This window comes from Setaria italica, chromosome VIII, assembly GCF_000263155.2.
Source record: "Setaria italica strain Yugu1 chromosome VIII, Setaria_italica_v2.0, whole genome shotgun sequence".
Taxonomy (NCBI): Eukaryota; Viridiplantae; Streptophyta; class Magnoliopsida; order Poales; family Poaceae; genus Setaria; species Setaria italica.
Window position 1 is genome coordinate 2,346,521 of NC_028457.1, and position 18,751 is coordinate 2,365,271.

The 18,751-nt window shown below is 53.4% G+C and overlaps 3 protein-coding genes across 3 annotated transcripts; all 3 read right to left on the bottom strand.

Moving 5' to 3' along the window:
- Positions 1-4,007: 4,007 nt before the first annotated feature.
- On the bottom strand, positions 4,008-4,941 carry LOC111258234 (atherin-like). Its single transcript, XM_022829184.1, has one exon. The coding sequence runs from the start codon at positions 4,939-4,941 to the stop codon at positions 4,411-4,413; it is 531 nt and encodes a 176-aa protein (XP_022684919.1). The 3' UTR covers positions 4,008-4,410.
- Positions 4,809-6,805, bottom strand: LOC101760782 (bZIP transcription factor 16). Its single transcript, XM_012848458.2, has 4 exons — positions 6,542-6,805; positions 6,216-6,440; positions 5,996-6,139; positions 4,809-5,851 (listed from the first exon to the last, which is right to left on the bottom strand). Exons 1-4 carry the CDS (start codon positions 6,689-6,691, stop codon positions 5,729-5,731), a joined length of 642 nt encoding a protein of 213 aa, XP_012703912.2. The 5' UTR covers positions 6,692-6,805; the 3' UTR covers positions 4,809-5,728.
- A 9,130-nt stretch (positions 6,806-15,935) lies between these two features.
- Positions 15,936-17,614, bottom strand: LOC101761187 (probable F-box protein At2g36090). The gene has a single exon (XM_004978656.3). It carries the CDS (start codon positions 17,126-17,128, stop codon positions 16,115-16,117), a length of 1,014 nt encoding a protein of 337 aa, XP_004978713.1. The 5' UTR covers positions 17,129-17,614; the 3' UTR covers positions 15,936-16,114.
- Between the last annotated feature and the right edge of the window lie 1,137 nt (positions 17,615-18,751).

The following is an 18,751-nucleotide window of genomic DNA, read 5'->3' on the forward strand; positions in this document are numbered from 1 at the left end:
TGGTGGGGGAGAGCATGAAGAAGTGGATGACGATGCCAGTGTGGGTATCGTTGCAAAGGACAAGAGTGTACTGGAAGTAGGCTTGTTGTAGAGGACTGCATATGTGCAAAAGAAAATATTGTTAGATTAATGCTTCAAATTTGCACTCAACATTGTACCGGAATTTAGTTAAAGCACTTGAGGACAATCCAATTCAGAGAAGCAATAAACTTGCATAAACCTTTATGCAAGCTAGAAATATAATCTATAGATAAAAGGGACCAGAATTTGACAGGCAGGCATACTAATCATGGCTATATGCAAATCTCGTAGAGACATACACTAATGAGTAATTAACAGGCATACTGACTGGCATCATTGAGATAATAAGTTAATTCAGGAATGTAATCCTATATTTTGAATTGTTACAAAGGAAACACAATATGATAAATTTATGAACTGGTAAGTTAATAATTGTGTTCATGGGGGCTACAAATTTCTCTCAGTATAAGTAAAATAAAAAGTGATATATGAATATGAGGAAAACTTGCCTAAAGTACCAGAATGTATTTACTAATCCAATAAAAGCAACCACATGCATATCCAATTTCATTCATTTGAATGAGATGGCAGAAGGTCAGGATGTTGTACGTACATCAAACAAAGACCTCAATAGGGAAGGGAAATCAAAACATTTGATCTTTTGTTATGAGCAAACACATGAGCTCAAATAGTAAACCAAATGACTAATCAGATGAAAAAGAAAAATACATGCAATTTAAGCAAATTTACTTAATTCAATATTATTTTTTTGCTATTAGGTTGAAAAGACAATGTTAGGTTGTCTCAGCATCATGTATGCTATTATCTCCATCAACATCTTGCAGAAGAATGATAGCTGCAATGACAACACATTATGTTTTTATCTTTGCAGGATCCAGTATTACTATTTTGGATCTCATGAACAAGAAGAAATCATAAACTTACAGTGACACAAGTGAAGGTTGGCCTAAACCAGGTGGTAAGCTTCCTGTCAGTGAATTATAGCTCAAGTTTCTGACCAAGCAGAAGATATAACATTAGCTACCAAGGTTGGATCACATACTGTTAACTGTAGAAATAACCGAAAAAGGCATTTACATAAGCAACAAGAAAGAATTCTTAGGAAAGGTACAAGCACACATAAAAAACTTGACAATGGCAAATAATATAAACTTCTTAATTCAGACAACGATTGGTCTAAAACATAACTAACATTAAGCAGGTGCGGACAAGCAAGAAGGTAATTAAGATGAATTCTCTCAAAACAACTTATATTTGACATCCTTTAGTATTTGTGGTCATCATTTGTACAGATGAATATATATCATTCCAAAGCGAAGAATGTAAAAAAAAAACATGTGTATATATGATTTCAAAACCATTTCGACCATTCATAGAGCAATTAATAGTACTAGTAGGTGCAGTTTACCCAAACAGAGAAAATTAACAAGTCAATCAATTCATTCTCAGATTTTATTTGAATGAGCTTTATCAATTTATATGTGATTCATCAAGTGAGAGGGACAAGGATCTGAGTCCGATGGAAACTTTTAGAGGTGGAGAGAAAATATAAACCTACACCCATATGTATCAATAGTAATCAATAACAGGATAATATACACTTCTAAGGTATTCAATTTTGTACCCAAGGCCTACCGCCACACATTCACCTGCCTCAACAATGAGCAGGCTTTAGATCCAATAACATCACTCTAAATATTTCCTTTTGCTATTGCTGTCCAGCTTCAGTCATCTTGAGGAAGAAGCATATGGCGGTAAACAAGGATTACCTGGATCTGAATGGGGGGCTTCCTCGGGCTATGGCGACACTAGGGCCACGATGTGGCGGATGGGAGATCTGCTGCTGGACTTCTTGCTCGAGTTGTCAGGCGAGGGGGTGCCGCGGTGGAGACGGCCGCCGTCGCAAGCCCGAATCCCGGCTGGCGTGCTGGACGGCGAGCTGGATCCCTAGCGGCCGGCTTGACCCCGGGTGTCTTGACGCTGCGGGTAGATGACCTTCCTACGCGGTGGGGGTGAATGGTACGGCACAGGCGACGAAAAGCTCACCTCGTGTTAGACCTGCTTCGTGGATGCCGCATCGAGGACAAATGGAAGCCGTCGTCGGAGAGGGAGACGCTGGGTACAACGCAACGCAGAGGGAGCGAGAGGGAAGTGGATAGAGATGCGATGCGGGGAAGAAAATGAGAGAGGAAGAGGAAAGGAGGCCAAGCGTCGGTGCTGCAGCCGAACGGCTGCGTGTGGGCTGCCAAACTGCCAAACGACTGCGCTTATCAGCCTAGCTCGAAACAGCCTAGCCAGCCAGATTCAGCCTAGCCGAACGCGGCAGAGCAACTCCACCAGTAAGATTCAAAAAAAAACAAAGAAAAGATTGCCAGGTTAAAAAATCCGTGTCTTTACAACCGAGCATCAAAACCAAAATCTGATTGCACCATCGTGTTGGTCTCAGCAAAAGCTTCAAGATCTCGCTTCAATATGTTTTGATCCTATTTTTCTCATACAGTACCAAGCAGTTTTGTTAAAAGCTAAACGCATACTACAATAAACTTAGAAGCAATTTAGAACAAATGTATAGGCAAATTAACATCATTTAAAGCCACATAGTTTCTTCACTGAAAGGGGAACAACCGAGATGAAGTCCCTGCAAATGTAGCACTTTCACTTCACAGTTCACTTCACATACAGAAATGAACGCATCCACAAAATTACAATTCATGTAATTGGCATCTGAAACCTGGACTACTAAGTTGCTTATTGGGAACCATATTTTTGCTTGTCTCGAATAACATGTTTGCCTAATCAGGTCCATTTTATTGCCTAAATCAGGAGGACAGGAACCAGGGAGCAAAAACTCAGACAAATGCTAGTATCACAACCACTCGAGAGAGAGCCAGTGAGCGTGCCCCTGGTGCAGGACGGCACCACGACCCTTGCGAGCCCTTCCTCGCGGCCGTGGGTCCCTCGCCGGGGTTCGCCGCCGTGCGCCCTGGAGGCCTCCGCGGGGGGCGCCGCTGCGCAGGCCTTCGCCGGGGGCCGTCCTCACGTTCCCTCGCCGGGAGGCCGCCGCGGGGGCAGCGCCGCAGGCTCTCGCCGGGGGCCACCGCCGCGTTCCGTCGCCGGGGGGGGCTGCCGTCGCGCACGCCCTGGAGGCCGCCGCCGCAGGCCCTCACCGGGGGCCGCCGCGCGCGCGCGCCACTCCCTCACCACCATTTGGTGAAGATACTGGAGGTAGAGAGAGAGAGGGGTGAAGAAGATAAGAGTGCCTCTGTTGGGAAGAAGGAATGGCGGAGAGAATATCAGCACATTGTGGGGCCCGCGCACATGGAAAACCTGTTTGCGCAATGAATGAGTCAGCGCAGATTGACGAGTCCGTGCAGGTGGACGAAATTACAGCCGGCTGGAAAGCAGTCATTACCCTCCAAAAATCTAGGAAAAATACACGATAATCCAAAGAGTTTGGATTGGGATGTGATTTTTTTTACCCAGATTATATGATCTACGGTAGATCCAATGGCACTTAACATTAACCACGGCGAATATCTAATAATCCGGCTTTTTCTCCAAACAAATTACCCGCAAGCTCCACTTTTTAGCAAGGCGAAATCTCCTCTTATATACGTGTCCCAAAAACAAGTTACTCAAAATATTTAATCACACATAATAACTTGTTTTTTTTTGACACGGAGGAAGTACTGCACATAATAACTTGTTTTTTTTTTACGCGGAGGAAGTACTGCACAACTTTCGTCTTGTTGGGTATACGCACTGCACAACTGAATGAATCTGAATGCCTCAAATTCGAAAATGAGAAGAGTGTTTGCTTACCAGGAATGAAGCTAAACTTGTGCTGACCAATCCCCTTGTTTCTGTCTCGCTCCTGTGTGAAAAAAATCATGCCTTTCTACGGGTAGTGAGAAATAAGAACGAAATCTGAGGCTCATGCATATCCTTGAAAGGAGACGTTGTATTGCCTTAATCTTGCTCGCTGGTGGTATAAAAATCCTACAGAAAGAATCGTTACATTATACATGACCTCCGATGCTACATCATCGAGAAATACTAATACTACTAGCTTAGTAGTTGTTTCTTCTCCAGTTACATATTGCAGCAAAGAATACTACGAAAAACAGAAAACATTTCCTCTCCTCCAATTGCCTTGAGGCTTCAGAAACATGACCAAATGCGTATGCATGCAAACCTTCCTGCATCCTGCCTACCTAAACCAAAAGAAACACGAAAGCAATCGATCCAAAGAAGAGATCAGATCGATCCAATGGAGTCACCGTCGCCGCCGTATCACCAATGCTATGCCGTAGTGCAAGAGCCCCCTGTCATTAGTGTGTCAATGCCTGCCGCCGTGCCGCGCGCCTACTACCACTGCTCGGCCCCGGGGCGGCCGGCGGCGTGCATGTGCTTGAGCTTGGTCAGCTCTTTCCTCCGCTTCCTCGCCTCCGCCGCCGTCGCCGCCTTGTCCCTGTCGCTCGGCCCCGCGCCGCCCCGGGCGTCGATGCTGACCGGCGCGCTCCGCTTGTCGGCGGCGATGTCGAGGCCAAGCGTGAGCGAGCAGGGGTCGTCGTCGGTGTCCTCCTCGGCCGTCGCGCCGCCGGCCGGGCTCCCGCCCCCGCTCCCCGCGGGCTCCGGCTGGAACGCCGCCTGCTGCTGCTGCTGCTGCGTCCCCGCGTACGCGGCCGACGGCGACCCGCGTGGGTCCGCCACGACGGGGTAGTACCACGCGCAGGGCGGCAGGCAGAGCGCCGGCGGTGGGCTGCCGTGATGGTGGTGGTGCTCGTACCCGGCGCCGGGCGGCCACGAGCCCCAGACGTAGGGCACCGGCGGCGCCGCGGTGTACAGAAACCCCGGCTGCGGCGGCGTGGCCGGCGGCGACGCCGCCGCAGCCGCCATGGGTTCCGCCGCTTGCTGCTGCACCGCCGCCACGTGCATGGGCACCGCCGCGGTCACCGCCGTCGTCACCGGGGCTTTCTTGGTCGTCCTCGCCACCTGCAGAGAATTGGAAGTGACGAATCGATCAGGACCTGCGGCGCCTCTTCGGCTCTGAAACAGCTAATTCCGACGTGGTGTGACAGCAAGACCGATGATAACTCCGGCGACAAAAAGACGAGCTGTGCCGACGTGGTGCGGTGACCAGGTGACGCGCGACGCTGCAAACGACACCGAGGACACGGCTGCGTGCAGCAACTTTTCTCCCCAGGGAAGGCCAGTCTGCTGAACCGACTAGAAGGGAGAACACCTGAGCTGACTACCCTACGCGGACGCACCCCATGCGGCCAGCGTCGGCATTGCACCGAGCTAGCTACCGAGCTGGGTGTGCCGACCAAAAGGCCAGGGAAAGGAAAAGGAAAAGAAGGAAGAGATTGTTCGTTCTATCATTATCCGATATAAGATGTCTCTGTCAGCGTGACATGCGTACAACAGCAAGAAGCACTTTGACAACGAACACAAATCGAGCACCACAACCACAACTAGCATGCTCCTCCGTAGCAGCTAGGTGTACGGCATCGACCTTGTAGTGGCCAGAAAAGCTTTGGGTGTCATGTGGCCTCCGTCGAGGGGCACAACTGGAGGCTTGGAACGTACTAGATTCCTGTCTGCCTAACAATGGCAACATCATGCTTTGGATAATACAGTTGTTTAATCGTCGATCATGCAGCGGACGACGTAATCTGTCTAGTCAAGCAAGTACAGGATTAAAGCGAAAGCGAAAGCGATGGTGGTGATGGTGGTGTGCCTGTTCTTTGAGCTGCTTGTTGGCCTCCTTGAGCGAGAGGTACTCCTGCATCACCATGTCCTTCTCCTGCACACCAACAGGTCAGGTCAGGGTCATAGGAATAAGACAAGAAACTTTCACGACCGTCAGTTGGATGGTGATCATCAGCAGGTTGTACAACAATCAATCACACTACTGTCGCAAGTAACGGAATCTGAAGATCGGTCGCACCTTCTTCATGTTCTCGTTCTGGGAGGAGAGGTCGACGACCTTCCTGGCGAGCTCGTCGCGGATGGCCTGGCGCCGGAGGATGGTCTGGCGGGCGGACTCCCGGTTGGCCAGCACGCGTCGCAGCCGCTTCGCCTCCTTCTCGGCCTACACACATATGAACGGCGCGCTGGTGAAAGGGAGAGATCACCGGAATTGCGAGCGCGCGGCGCGAGTAGGGTACCTCGGTGAGCGTGTGCCGGGGCCGGGGGCCGTACCCCGTCGCCGCCGCCTCGGGCACGGGGTGCGGCTGATGCTGTGCCGAAGGCTGGGGGTGCGGGTGGCCGGCGCTGGAGCTGCTGGAGCAGGGGGACGCGGACTGGATGCCGACCTTGCCGAGCTCAAGGCTCAGCCGCGTGCTCGCCAAATCGTCCTCTCCCTCCGCTGTCGGCGGCGCCGCGGCGGCAGCCTGGAAAGCAGTAACCGTCAAGAATTGAATCATGTAGCGACGGCAAGTGGGTGAGAGGCCAGGGACGAGATCGAATTCGACTCTGAGGGGATGGGCTTCACCTGATGAGAAGAGCGCGGGTGGTTGCCGCCGCCAGGGGTGGCAGCCGGCCCGACCCCGGCCATGTCGGCGAGCGCCATGGCGGCGTCGAGCTCGACGTCGACGGTGACGCCGCGGCGGCATTGCCTCTGCCCGTCGCTGTCGTCAGACATGGCGGCAGGGGGGAGGGAGGGATGGGAGTCAACAGTGGCCTCCTCGCATCGATTAGATGGATCGCCGAGCAAGAGGAGGGGAGAGGGAGGTTTTTGTAAGAGCGGCGGGGTGGGGGATGGGGGCAGCCGAGCCGAGCTTGCGCTTAATCGCTTGGGTTCGACGGTGACAAGCCAAAGCGAGTACGGCCGGGCTGGGGGCCCCCGAATAAATATCTCCTCCGATCCCTCCCGGCTCCCAGAGGCGGCGCGGCGGGGTGTGGGGGAGCAGCCGAGCAGGACAGGTGGTCTTGTGCCCGCGCCGCGACCTCGCCCGGGAGCGTCCGATGGGGCGGGCACGAGCCAATCTCGCCCGTCCGCGATCGCCACGTGGCGAGGCGGCAGCAGCCCAGCGCGCTCTCCTCCACGCAGCAGGCCGTGGAGGGACACGCGGAGCGACCCAACGCCGCGACCAGCATGCAGAGAGTCGAGAGAGGCGGGCTCGTGGCCCGAGGCCTTCGGGGCTGTGGGGTCCACTGGTCAGTTGGGGTGATTCCCCACCAGGTGCGGAAGTGCCTTTGTCTCGGTGACGTGGCCTTCGCGACTGCACACGTGAGGGCGGATGGGCGCCACTGCTGGCGCGCCTGGGTTGGGCCCGTGAGTTGAGTTCGCTTTTGGAGGGAGCGGGGCCCCGCATGTCAGCCAGCACCGGCGCGACGTGCCTCGACAATGAACAGTCCGGGTGGCCGGGGATGGACGCCGGGCGGAAGGGCCTAGAAGACCAAGCAGCAGCGCGCCACCGATTCGGCAGTGCGGTGCCTTGGCGAAACCCATCCATCCGATCAGGCGATTACCCCTCGGTGAGTGAGGGTACCCACAGACTTCTACCGGGCTTCTACCGATTTCTACCGATCAGGATACTGGTCTGAGTGGTGCTCGATCAAGGCATGCGGCTGAGAACAGGTAGTTACTTGATTTGGAGTACAAAATAACAAGATAATCCAAATCTGCTCGGATATCATGAAACGCGTATTGTAATCCGACTCAGAGTAATTTTCATGTAACTACCGAGTAGATTAGATTCAAATCGACTTGTAACTCTTAGTTCTCAGCCTATATAAGGTGGCCAAGGGCACCCCCTGAGGGTATCCCATCATCAAATAATCCCGAGCAATACAATCCACGCATACAGGACGTAGTGTATTACTCTCCGAAGATCCGAACGTGTCTAAAACCCTCGTATCCCTCGTGTTCTCGCGATCACCTTCGAGTTCTTGGTTTCGCAATCGCCCTCACCTACAAATCAACCACTTGGGTAAACCCCTGGTAGACTGCTGGGCTTATAAATTTGACAGTTGGCGTGCTAGGTAGGAATGGTTGCGAGATCCTCTTGGCGACCTCGATGGCATCCCGTCCTGGCGTTGTTTTTCTCGAGAGTATGAAGGACTTCCTCGCTAACCCGAAGGTGCTATGGCTAGTTGACAAAGGCTTATAAGTTGGCTCCACCCTTGCTCAACTAGCAAGGTGGTACTAAACATGCGCTCATGGACCACACTGGACCAACAAATTGGGCCGGGTGTCACATACACCCCCCTCAAGGAACCCGACATCCAACTCACCCACACAATTGACAAAACAAAATAGCTAAAATTGAACTTTAAATGAACTTTTAGCACAATCAAACATCTCTAAAAAATTGGGTAAAAATTTGTAAAATCACTAAATGGTATCTAGTATTTGAATAAAATAACAGGAGGCATATTTGTGTAGAAGAAATTGGGGTTGCTTCACAAATTTGGTTTTTTAACAATAAATAAAAATTTCTAGGAACTTAAGTAATGCACGGTCAAAATGCTTATTTATGCACAAGTGATGCTCATGATACTTAACTATGCACAAAAGGATGTTCATGATGCTCAATTATGCATAATGATGCTTGTGATGCATGTCGTGCAAAGGTGTTGTGATGCATGCATAATGATGTGCATTGGCTTCATAGGCCAGCTTCTGTGATACCACATACTCACTCTTGACCGCTATGTCACGCTCTTGCTGAAGGCGTGCATTGGAGCCCTCGCACTCCTTGAGGTACCGGTGGAGTCTTTGCTCCCTCATCGCGGCATCTGCGTGCCCAAACAAGTTCACATCAGCATTAGGGTGGCAAGGACAAAACTGATTAAAATAGGTCGGCACAGCATACCTCTCATGTGCGCAGCAAGCACATCCTTCTCCATGCTCTTCTATAGGAGCTGGTTGGCGGCATCCTCTTTGGCCTTTTGGAGCTCGGCTTCAAGGCGCTCCGCTTTCAAACGATAATACTCGGCCCGCCGAGTCCCTTTTGTCCTCTTCCGCTCGTGGGTGGCCAGATTCTGTTTACATTTCAACATCCAGAATTCTTCAAGGAAACTTGGATTTAAACACAAGTTGGCAAATGCACTTACAAACAACAGCTCGTCGGCGTCCAGGGATATTTTTCGCAGCTTGTAAAGGTCTTCCTTATCCCGCGCTACGTCCTCTGCTACATCCGTGTCGGAGAAATCCTTGGGGTCAGGCTCATCTTCATGAACCACACCAAGGTCAGCATCCTCAGCAGACCTCTCCGGGAGCAGGTCATCCTTGGGCAGCTCCTCTTGTTGAGGCTTGGCTCTAGCCCCCTCATCAGCTGCCTTCTCGACCTTAGGGTCAACCGGGGCTATATTTGCAACTCCGAAGCCGGCTTCATCACGTTGCAGCGCTGGAGTCAGATCGACTACCTCGGTGCGACCATCCTTATCAACTCTGGCCTTCGGGGGCAGGGACGTTTCCATGGTGTGACCGCTGGTCGCCTCGGTCTGGGCTGAGCAGCTGGTCAGTTGTACGCCACCATCATCGGACAGCATGGTGGTCCTCCATCACCAGCACAACAAGCAATTCACACAAGTTAGTCGGCAACCATAATTGCAACACAGATAGCATAAGTAGGCGGCACTTACAGGGTGCTCTTCTTCTTCACTCGGTACATGGGGCGCAATGGTGGTGGCGGCGCTGATGTATCTTCGCTGGGCCTGCCACGGATCTTCACCTTCAGCGTCTCCTTGACGTGTGCCGCTTCAGCCGCAGTGGTCTCCTGGAGCTCCAATTTCTTTCTCTTTACGGTCGGGCTCAGCGTGTCGGAGTCCTCGTCCACATCGCTACCCGACCTGGTCAGGGCAGCCTTCTCCTTTTTCTTCTGGCCATCTTCCTCCTCTCCCGCTCAACTGCGGCACCTTAGAGACAGCCTGCTTGTGCACGGTCTACCGTGTCCGATGCCCAACCGGCTCAGAGCCTTGGGGCTAGCCGGCCCCTTCTGTCACACCCTCGTCCGACCCAAAGGAAGAGTCCGAATCCCATTGAAGGTCGGCGAGCGGCACGTTGGCCTCAACGGTCGGACGGATCTTGGGTCATCGCTAGTCGACCCCTCCAGGCAGTGGTGCCGAGGGAAAGTATATAAACATGTCGTCCTGATCAAAACATAGTTTTATTCAGAATAGTCACAGAAGGACATGCAGTACGCCAAATCTGAAATCCGCAATCTTACCGGGTTGGATGGCGGCCTCTTCAATGAGTATGCTTTGGGGCAGTTTTTGTTCCTAATCACGCCCCCGAAGAACTTGGACACCCAGTTGATAATTTCTTCTTTGGACACCTTGCGCTGCACATCCCGGGTCGGGTCCTCTAGCCCTGAATACTCGTACGTCAGGTGCACTTAGTGCTTGATTCGTTGGATCAACCTCTTGCTGAAGTTGATACTGATGGCCGCGGCTGTCAGTCCCCGTGCTTTTAAGTCGGCAATCTTCGCCAGCAACTCATTCACCTGGACCTGTTTCTCCAAGGTCGGCTAGTTCGACCACACGGGCATCACCGCTGGCCCGTACCCTGTGTATGGCGGCAACTTGGGCTGCTGATTGGCAATGATGAACCACTCCTTATGCCAACCTTTGTTGGACTCCTTCAGCTGCAGATCAAAATATTCTTGTACTTTCTTAGGCCACAGCGAGAACCCACAACCCCCAACAACCCATGCCTGTTTCCCCTTACTTGACACAGGCTTCAGATGATACAAATATTTCCAGAGATCAAAATGCGGGGGGATATCCTAATATGCCTCACATAGGTGAATGAAGACCGCAATGTCTAAAATTGAGTTGTGATTGAGATGTACTAGCTCGATTCAGTAGTAGAACAGAAGGCCCCGGAACAAATCTCGCACGGGATCCCGAACCCGTGCTCGAAGAACAGCGCGAAGACCACCGTCTCCGCCGTGTCCTCTGACGGGAAATCTTGGCTGGCGGTGGGCTTCCAATCCAGCAGAGCCTGCGGCCCGAGGAGACCTCAGTCGACAAGGGCTTGTAACGATTCTTGGGTCATCACGGACTTCATCTCGATGGCAGATGGCTCCAGAATATTTGCTTGCGCCATTTCTTCAAGCTGTACACCTTGAGATTTTGATCTAATGGTGGCTCGAGTTTTGATGCGCATACGGTGGCACGACGGCTTTGGCGATAGTGGCACGACAGCTCGAGTGGCGGCGACAGAATGTGCGCGAGCAGAACGGGGATTGCAGCGGCACGGCCTAGGGTTCGTGAGTGCGGCAGCGAAGTGCTCAGTGGACTGTGGCGGCGACGCTGTGAGTGTTCAAGATAGAAGTGAAAACGGCTCTGTGACACCTTGCGCTTTTGAGGGGGATGACGGCGTAACCTACGGACAGAAATTGCGGACCTCCCGTTATTGTGGCGCAATGTGCCAGGCAAAATTTGCGAGTTTTTTCGTTAGCGCCGCGTGCGTGGGATAGGATCTGCGGGTTTTACGTTGCGCTTTTAACTGCGTGCCTTCGCGGCTCCGTCGGTCCTTATCCTCGGGGGCTGGGCGCCTAATTCTGGTCGACGTGCCTCTGCGGCTCTGCCAGTCCTCATCCTCGAGGGGCTGGGCGCCTAATTCTGGTCGGCGTGCCTCCATGGCTTCGCCAATCCTTGTCCCTAGGGGCTGGGCACCTAATTTTGGCGGGTGTGCCCCTGTGGCACTATAAATCCCCACATTCAGATGAAGGGGTATATTTTTATTCAGCTACAATCATATTCCCTGGAAGTATTATTGCCAATACATATTACAAATGCCTGTGAATAACTTTGAAATAGCTGACATCCCAGGATAAGAAGCTACAATGTAAAAAAAGAAAAAAAAACACAATACAAGAAAGCTGTGCGAAACACTTCCCCTAACAGTGTCCCGAACAAAGTGACACGGTTCACGATGCAGCCTCCTCACAAGGATTCTTCTAGCATCGTCACCTCCTGGCTTCATCAAAGAGACTGCGAAGGGAAGGAGCATCCAGGTTTTCCTTATGAGAATTCTTCTAGCATCAGGCTTCTGGGCGGGTGCTAGTCCTATCAAAAACTATAAGCTTCAAGCCTACAAGCGTTATTACTCGGGCCATGGCTCTTCATGATGAACTTTGGTCTATTTATAGCCTGACCGCTCGCTAAACATCCAAAGTGCTACAGTGAACTCATGAGGGTTCACGACAAGGCTTTCCCATACCGATATGGCTCTACAGTGTTCACGTGATGCTTGGTCTGATCTTCAAGTACTGACGGGAATCGTGAAGTTGCTCAGATGGTGTAGTACTCCCATGAGCAGGCATCTTTGTCGCTTATTTATCATTGCACCAGTCCTTATCTCCAGAGATTTGGACGTGTACTTTTGGTCGGCGGGCCTCCATGGTTGCGCCTATCTTTGTGCTCGGGCACTAGGACTTGCTTCAGGAGACAACCTTTTCTTCTTTGACTATTGAACCGATTATTCTAATCACTTCAATGTTCGGGGGCTACTCCTACGGAGTGCGTCTTGCGACGCTCTCCTTAACCTTCGCTTCGACCTGTTTGATGCCCGCATCGATCAATTCGGCACTCGTCTTCACTCTACGCGTTGGCTCTACGTTCGCTCGGATTTTCTTCTTTTTTAGCACTGCGCATTCTCTCCGTCACCATGATGCCATCGCAGTTTTAGCCGACTTCATTTCAAGCTTCGCTGTGATGACCTCAAGTTCCTGTTCACCTACACATCGCTCGGGGGCTTAAGGGATACGGGTACCCATGGATCCCTACCGACCAGGATACTGTTCGGGCCTAACAAGTGTGCCCGCCCAATTAGGGCGTGCGGGTTAAGGATATGAAGTTACTTGGAGTACACGTTAAGATAACAAGACAGTCCAAATCTGCCCGGATATCATGGAATGCGTATTGTAGTCCGACTCAGATTAATTTCCATGTAACTATCGAGTAGATTAGATTCAAACTGACTTGTAACTCGTGGTCGAGGGTATCCCAATATCGAACAATCCCGAGCAATGCAATTCACGCATAAAAGGACGTAGGGTATTACTTTCCGGAGATCCGAACCTATCTAAAATCATCGTATTACTCGTGTTCTCATGATCACTTTTGAGTTCCTGGTTTCGCCGTCGTCCTCACCAAGGACCTACAAATGGTTAACGGATTATGAATACGACTAGGGCGTAGCGTAGTAATCTGTGATGGTGTGGGGACAAACGTGTGTTGACCGTTGATTACCGGCCTTGTCGGCGGCGGGGTCCAATGGTATCGCGGCCAGCTGAACCGCCTGCTCTCTCGCACTGCCGGCACTGGAGGATCTGCCTGCTGCTAATCCTGCTGTCAGGATCGGAGCAAAACGCTTCACGCTGCCAAGGCAGTCTTCAAGACGAACAGCAAAAGGTTCGCGCGCGCCGTGCCGTGCCGTGCGCAGACTACCAGTGATGGATGAACACATCTCTTCGGTTCGAAGGAAGCCCCAAACGGCCAGACCAGAGACTACCAGAGACTACCAGACGGTTCGACGAGCGCAGTGGAGACCGACGGACCGGTAGTAAAAAGATACGCTGCCCGCGGCGCGCCCACAGTAAAAAGAAAGAAAAGCTTATCCCCAGTCCACCGCCTTGCAGGCCGCAGGCAATGTGCTTTGTGCACGCAGTCTTGGACCCGTCTCTTCTCTTCTCTACTCTACTGATGGAGAGTCCTGGGCGCGAGATGATGCGCGCCAACCAACTTGCGATCTGATCGCGGAAGCAGTCAGCAGAGACGCCGCCCTCATGCAAGTTGGCGTGCGCGGCTATACGGCAAGGCGACGCCCTCTGACTCTGACGACGTGTAGTACCATGTACCTGTCCAATGGATCGGCGCAGCGTATCCCCCGGCTAGTGGCAGCTCCATCCCTCTCATCCTGTCTCCTCCCAGACCTGATCCCTGGCGCGCCTTTTCACGCGCCCGGCCGCCGCCTCGGGACTTCCCGTCCGTCCGTCCTAGGGCGGCAGGGGCGACCGAGCGACCACGTCACTGCCTCACCACTCGCACGCCATGCATGAGAGATACTGCACTGCCCTCGCGCACGCGCGGCGGCTCGTCGGGCGCGCTGTCATTCGCCTGCTTTGCTTGAGGCCGGCGGTGCCATGCCGCGGTGCTCGGCGGCGCAGGGGCCTCGTGCGTGTCACGTCACGTCTCTTGGTTGTTTCCCTCCCTATGGGCAGTGGCGTGGTGAGTCCTGTGCGCCACGCAGCGGCAGGCCTCGACAATAGATCGGTTACAGCCCATGCATGATCCAGCGCCTACTAACCTAACTGGGCCTCAACAGGACAAGCCAGTTGGGCCCAAACAGTCCTCTCTCCCTTCCACGTCCCCTGTCTACCACGTGACGTGAGTTGTGAATTGTGTGATTGTTCCGGAAGCACCCATCCCTCTCCACTCCACGATTGCTAGCGTCCTGCTGCTGCTGCGCCCCTCTCAGATCCAGCGCCACCGATGCCGCCGCGGGGGCCCTCGCAGCCGCAGCCGATTGCCCCCTCCCCCGCTCCATTTCCCTCGCCCGCCCGTGATCCGATATTCCGATCCGACCCATGGCCCGATCGGTTCCATTCCATCGTAGCAGCACCTACAACGCGTCGCCGAGTGCCGTATGTGTCCGGTAGTTTTTGCACAAAACACCCTCGTATGGCGAGGAGACGGCGCCATCGTCGTCTTGTGAGGCGACGGCAAGGGCTCGTGGTCCCAGACCAAATCGCCAACTAGAGGACCGCTGTACAGGGTCGTCCTCTCGAGTCGACGGCGCGGATCCTACTGCGGGTGCGCTCGGATCCAGATTTTGACGCGCGCAAGATGGTAGCTGCGCGCCAAAAATCCATCCCATCTCTGCATCCGGTCAGCGGCAACGGAGGCGGCAATGGTGGCCCGTTGCGGAAGCAGCTCGGTAGCTGGAGCAGCAATGACGGACCGCCCCGTTGTTCGCGGCTTGGGCGCAACGGCATCACCCATCACCGCCGGCGCCAGTCACGGCAACGGCGCTGCAAGTGCAAGAAATGCCGCTGTGGAAACCTCCTCCCGGTGACCCCGACCCGTCGCGAGGACAGCGGCGACAGAGCCTCCCACCCCTCTGGCTTAGTCGGTGTTTCTGATGTAAACGAGGTGTTCGACGAAAGGTGGCTATGGAGATCCATCGGCTTGCTGAGAACAATAGCGTGCAGCACGACGGCAGGAGCAGCAACTACCTCAGAACGTATAAGTTGTTCAATGTTTTGGATGCGAAAACTGATTTAGTTTTCTTCTTGCCCAAAAGTAAGATCCTAATTCTACTGTGAAGTTTCCACCAATCCACCTGGACTCTGTCAAGCTACTGCCTCTGGTATGAACATGTGTGAATCTTTTTGTTTCCTTGTGCGCGCAAACAACAGCGAAGCTTTCCTTGTTTAGTCATATTACGTTTTATTTAATTTATGAAAAATTTGTTCTATTACATTAATATAAATATATTCGAATATCATGTTTCCAAAAGGTATCATCATCTTTCTTTTTTCAATAAGCAACACAATAGTATACACAAGTCTTATTTACTATTGATCATGACTACATGCGGGCATTAAAGACTTAACAAACAACCAGAGCTGTCTATTTAGGTGTTTTTATGTGGTGTGATATCATCATACGACGACAAACGGTCTACATGCCCTTATGCAACTGGAAAATGGAAGTAAAATTAGGTAGGTTTGTGTAAGAACGTTCGAATTCAATCTATTTTTTGCGATGAAGTACTGAACCATATAATGGTGGTGGACTACGTATATGTTCTGTTTCTGCTTTGCCTAAGCGAGCATCAGGTCTGCTAAAGTGCTGAGGCGTGCATGTCAGATAAAAAAAAAATCAATCCATGGTGCCTCAGACCAAAACGTCTTTAGGACAAACTTTGCTTTTAGAAAAGTATTGTATTTCTTTTTCTTAAACTTTGCTTTCTGAAGAATTAATAGCGGCAAAAGGACGCCACTGCATGATGGCAACTCTCAGCTGTACATTTCATCGTGACAGCCGACCGTACAACCCCCAACACGATCGTCTTTACACTCCCTGTACAAGTCAACGCCGTCGCCTCTCACCGGAGCGTGAGCATGACGAGGAAGCCGAGGAACGCCGCGGCTCCGACGCCGGAGCAGCAGAGGTCGACGATGCCCTCCCGCCTGGCCTTCCGCTCCTTGCGCGCCCTCTCTCCCCTGACGAACTCCTCGTACCGCTGCCTCGCCGCGCCCTCGGCGCCGCGGCCGCCCCGCCTCGCGCCGGCCATGGCCGCGGCGACCGCGGCCAGCGCGTCCCGGCCGCTGACCCCGCCGCCGTCGCCGCCCTCCGCGCACAGGCTCACCTCCCGCACGTGCCCGCGACGCTCGTCGCACGTCACGGCGGCCTCCAGTGCGACGTCGGAGCCACCGGCGTCGGCGCCGGGGAGCACGATGGCGAAGCGCGCCACGGTGTCGCCCGTGAGCCACTTGCGGTCGACGGAGACCGGGCGGCGGCTGGAGGCGTTGAGGGCGCGGCCGGTGGCCGGGTCGATGAGGATCCAGCTAAGCGCGAGGTCCCCCGGCGCGATCGTCGTCGCCGGCGACAACGGCGCCGTGAAGCCCTCCTGCACGAGCGCGTCGACGCGGAACGGCGCGCCCAGGAACCACCCCGACGCGGCGTCCGTCTCCACGACGCGGGACATGATGCAGGCGCCGCCGTGGTGGAGGTCGACGGCCGAGACGAGGCGCGCGGGCAGGGGTGATCGCGGCCGCGAGCCCGCCGATCCGGGCACCGCCGGCGGCGGTATCGACGGTGTGGTGTCCGGGAACGGGAAGGCGTCGGCGAAGAGCGCGCGGTAGTAGTGCCCACCGCCGGCGGAGGCGCGGGAGAAGCAAGGGACGTCGCGAAGGGAGGGCCACATGGCGAGGCAGAGTCCGCGCCAGGTGCCCGGGTCGGCGGCGAGGTCGCGGAGGGCGGAGCACGCGCACCCGACGGCGGCCAGGGACGCGCCGTCGAGGCGGCGGAGGACGAGGGCCAGGACGTCGGCCGGGAGGTCCTCGACGGCCGCCGGCGTGGCGGCACCGGCGGCGTCCATGGCCCCGAGACCACCCATGAAACGGAAACGGGGCAACCTGGCGGCTCTGTTTAACAGGATCCGTGGAGCTTGGTTGGTTCCCGGGCGGTTGTGCGTCGATTTGAAGCGGCCTGTGGTTCGTTTGTTTTGTTTGGTTTATAAATGGGGTGATTAAGGGGAGGTTGCGTGGTCGGATCACGGGTCAGAAAGCGAGATGTTCCTGCCCGACCGGCCGGTGTCAGCAGAGCAAGGATGAGAAGCCAGCAGCCACGGCGGATAGCTCGCTCTCGCTCTCGCGCTCTTTGCGTCGCCGGAAAGCAAGCTCGGAGAAGTCATCCGTGGGGACATTTTTTCTTCTCATCGGACAGCGGAAGGAAGCTTCTATAACGGCAGCAACGCCACCGGTCAATTTCAACTCGCGGCGCCGTACGATGACCCTGCCATGGCCGACGTGTCAGGCAAGGGACGTTAGTTACAATCGACTGGTGCATGATCGATGCGTATCCACGTTTAAAGAAAGCTTTGCAAGTGTAGCAATGGCGGCGGCTACCTGCCGTCGTCCCGGCTGCGGGGGCAGCCAGCGTACGTGTGAGTGGATTCCGCGTCTGCTCGCGGCTAGAGAGTAGAGATAGATGAGGCAGGCGTGCGATGATCGCATTTGGCACGTGCGTGCAATGTTGATGATGGGCGCCGTTGATGGTCCCGTTTCCGCCATTAATCACTCGCTCGCGCTAATCCACGACCTTGATCGATCAGCCGCGTGCTTTTGCAAACAGTTTGGCCGGCTAGGTCGTCCGTACGTGTGGCACACCGCGAAACCACACACGGGTTCTGACCTTTTCCGTGAGGGCCAACATGGTTTTGCTGACTTGGGTGGCGTTTGGCATGCATGCCAGGCGTGTTGCGACGTCACGTCACTCGCGACGCACTACTAATTAACCGCTGTCACATTCACATCGCGGCATTGGCACTGTTTTTTTCTTTTTTAAAACACATGCACACTCAACACTTTTATGAGCTCCTCCGAGACAGATTCGATAGATCTTCGAGATTGGCACTTCGTTATTAATGGGCACGTCGTTTTACTACTAAAAAGAATAGCACAAGTTAAATTTTAAAATAAATTCTGAAAGATACGAGCTCCTATCAACGAGCACGTCATTTATCGTTGAAAAGAATAGACACATCAACATTTTACGTTTGTGGTTGAATGGACATATCTTCCTTGTGTTCCTTTCCGTCTGCCGATGCCGGTACGGGGTGAGATCGATGGCTCGAAAAGCGAGAAGGTTGGCACATTGTTGAGCATAGAGAAAAGGCCTTTTTTTTTCAAAAAAAATTATAGGAGATAAGACTTGAAGCCTCCTTCCCTTCCTCTAAACAACACGAACTCCACCTGCCACATGGCGAGAGTAAACTGATTAACGACTCCTTGTTCTAAGTAAGCACCCTCCATGGCGAAAGTAGTAGGTCTCTTCTCTCGTTCTAGAATCACGATCTCGTCAACCATTCGCACGGCCGTCAGCCTTGAAACCCCCCCTGAATTTTTCGTTCCCCCTCTTGCCAAGTAGTGCCCCAAGTTGCCTCGCATCTCCACGCCACGGCGCTGCACGGTGGTCCCGCACGCACGCTCGGTGGGCGAACGGGCACGTACTGACGTAG

Coding starts and splice junctions, on each gene's coding strand:
- LOC111258234 (XM_022829184.1), bottom strand. CDS start 4,941: ATGGCGGCTGCGGCGGCGTCGCCGCCGGCCACGCCGCCGCAGCCGGGG.
- LOC101761187 (XM_004978656.3), bottom strand. CDS start 17,128: ATGGGTGGTCTCGGGGCCATGGACGCCGCCGGTGCCGCCACGCCGGCG.
- LOC101760782 (XM_012848458.2), bottom strand. CDS start 6,691: ATGTCTGACGACAGCGACGGGCAGAGGCAATGCCGCCGCGGCGTCACC. Junction 6,441..6,541: donor ACCCGCGCTCTTCTCATCAG/GTGAAGCCCATC, acceptor ACTGCTTTCCAG/GCTGCCGCCGCGGCGCCGCC. Junction 5,852..5,995: donor AGAACGAGAACATGAAGAAG/GTGCGACCGATC, acceptor GTTGGTGTGCAG/GAGAAGGACATGGTGATGCA.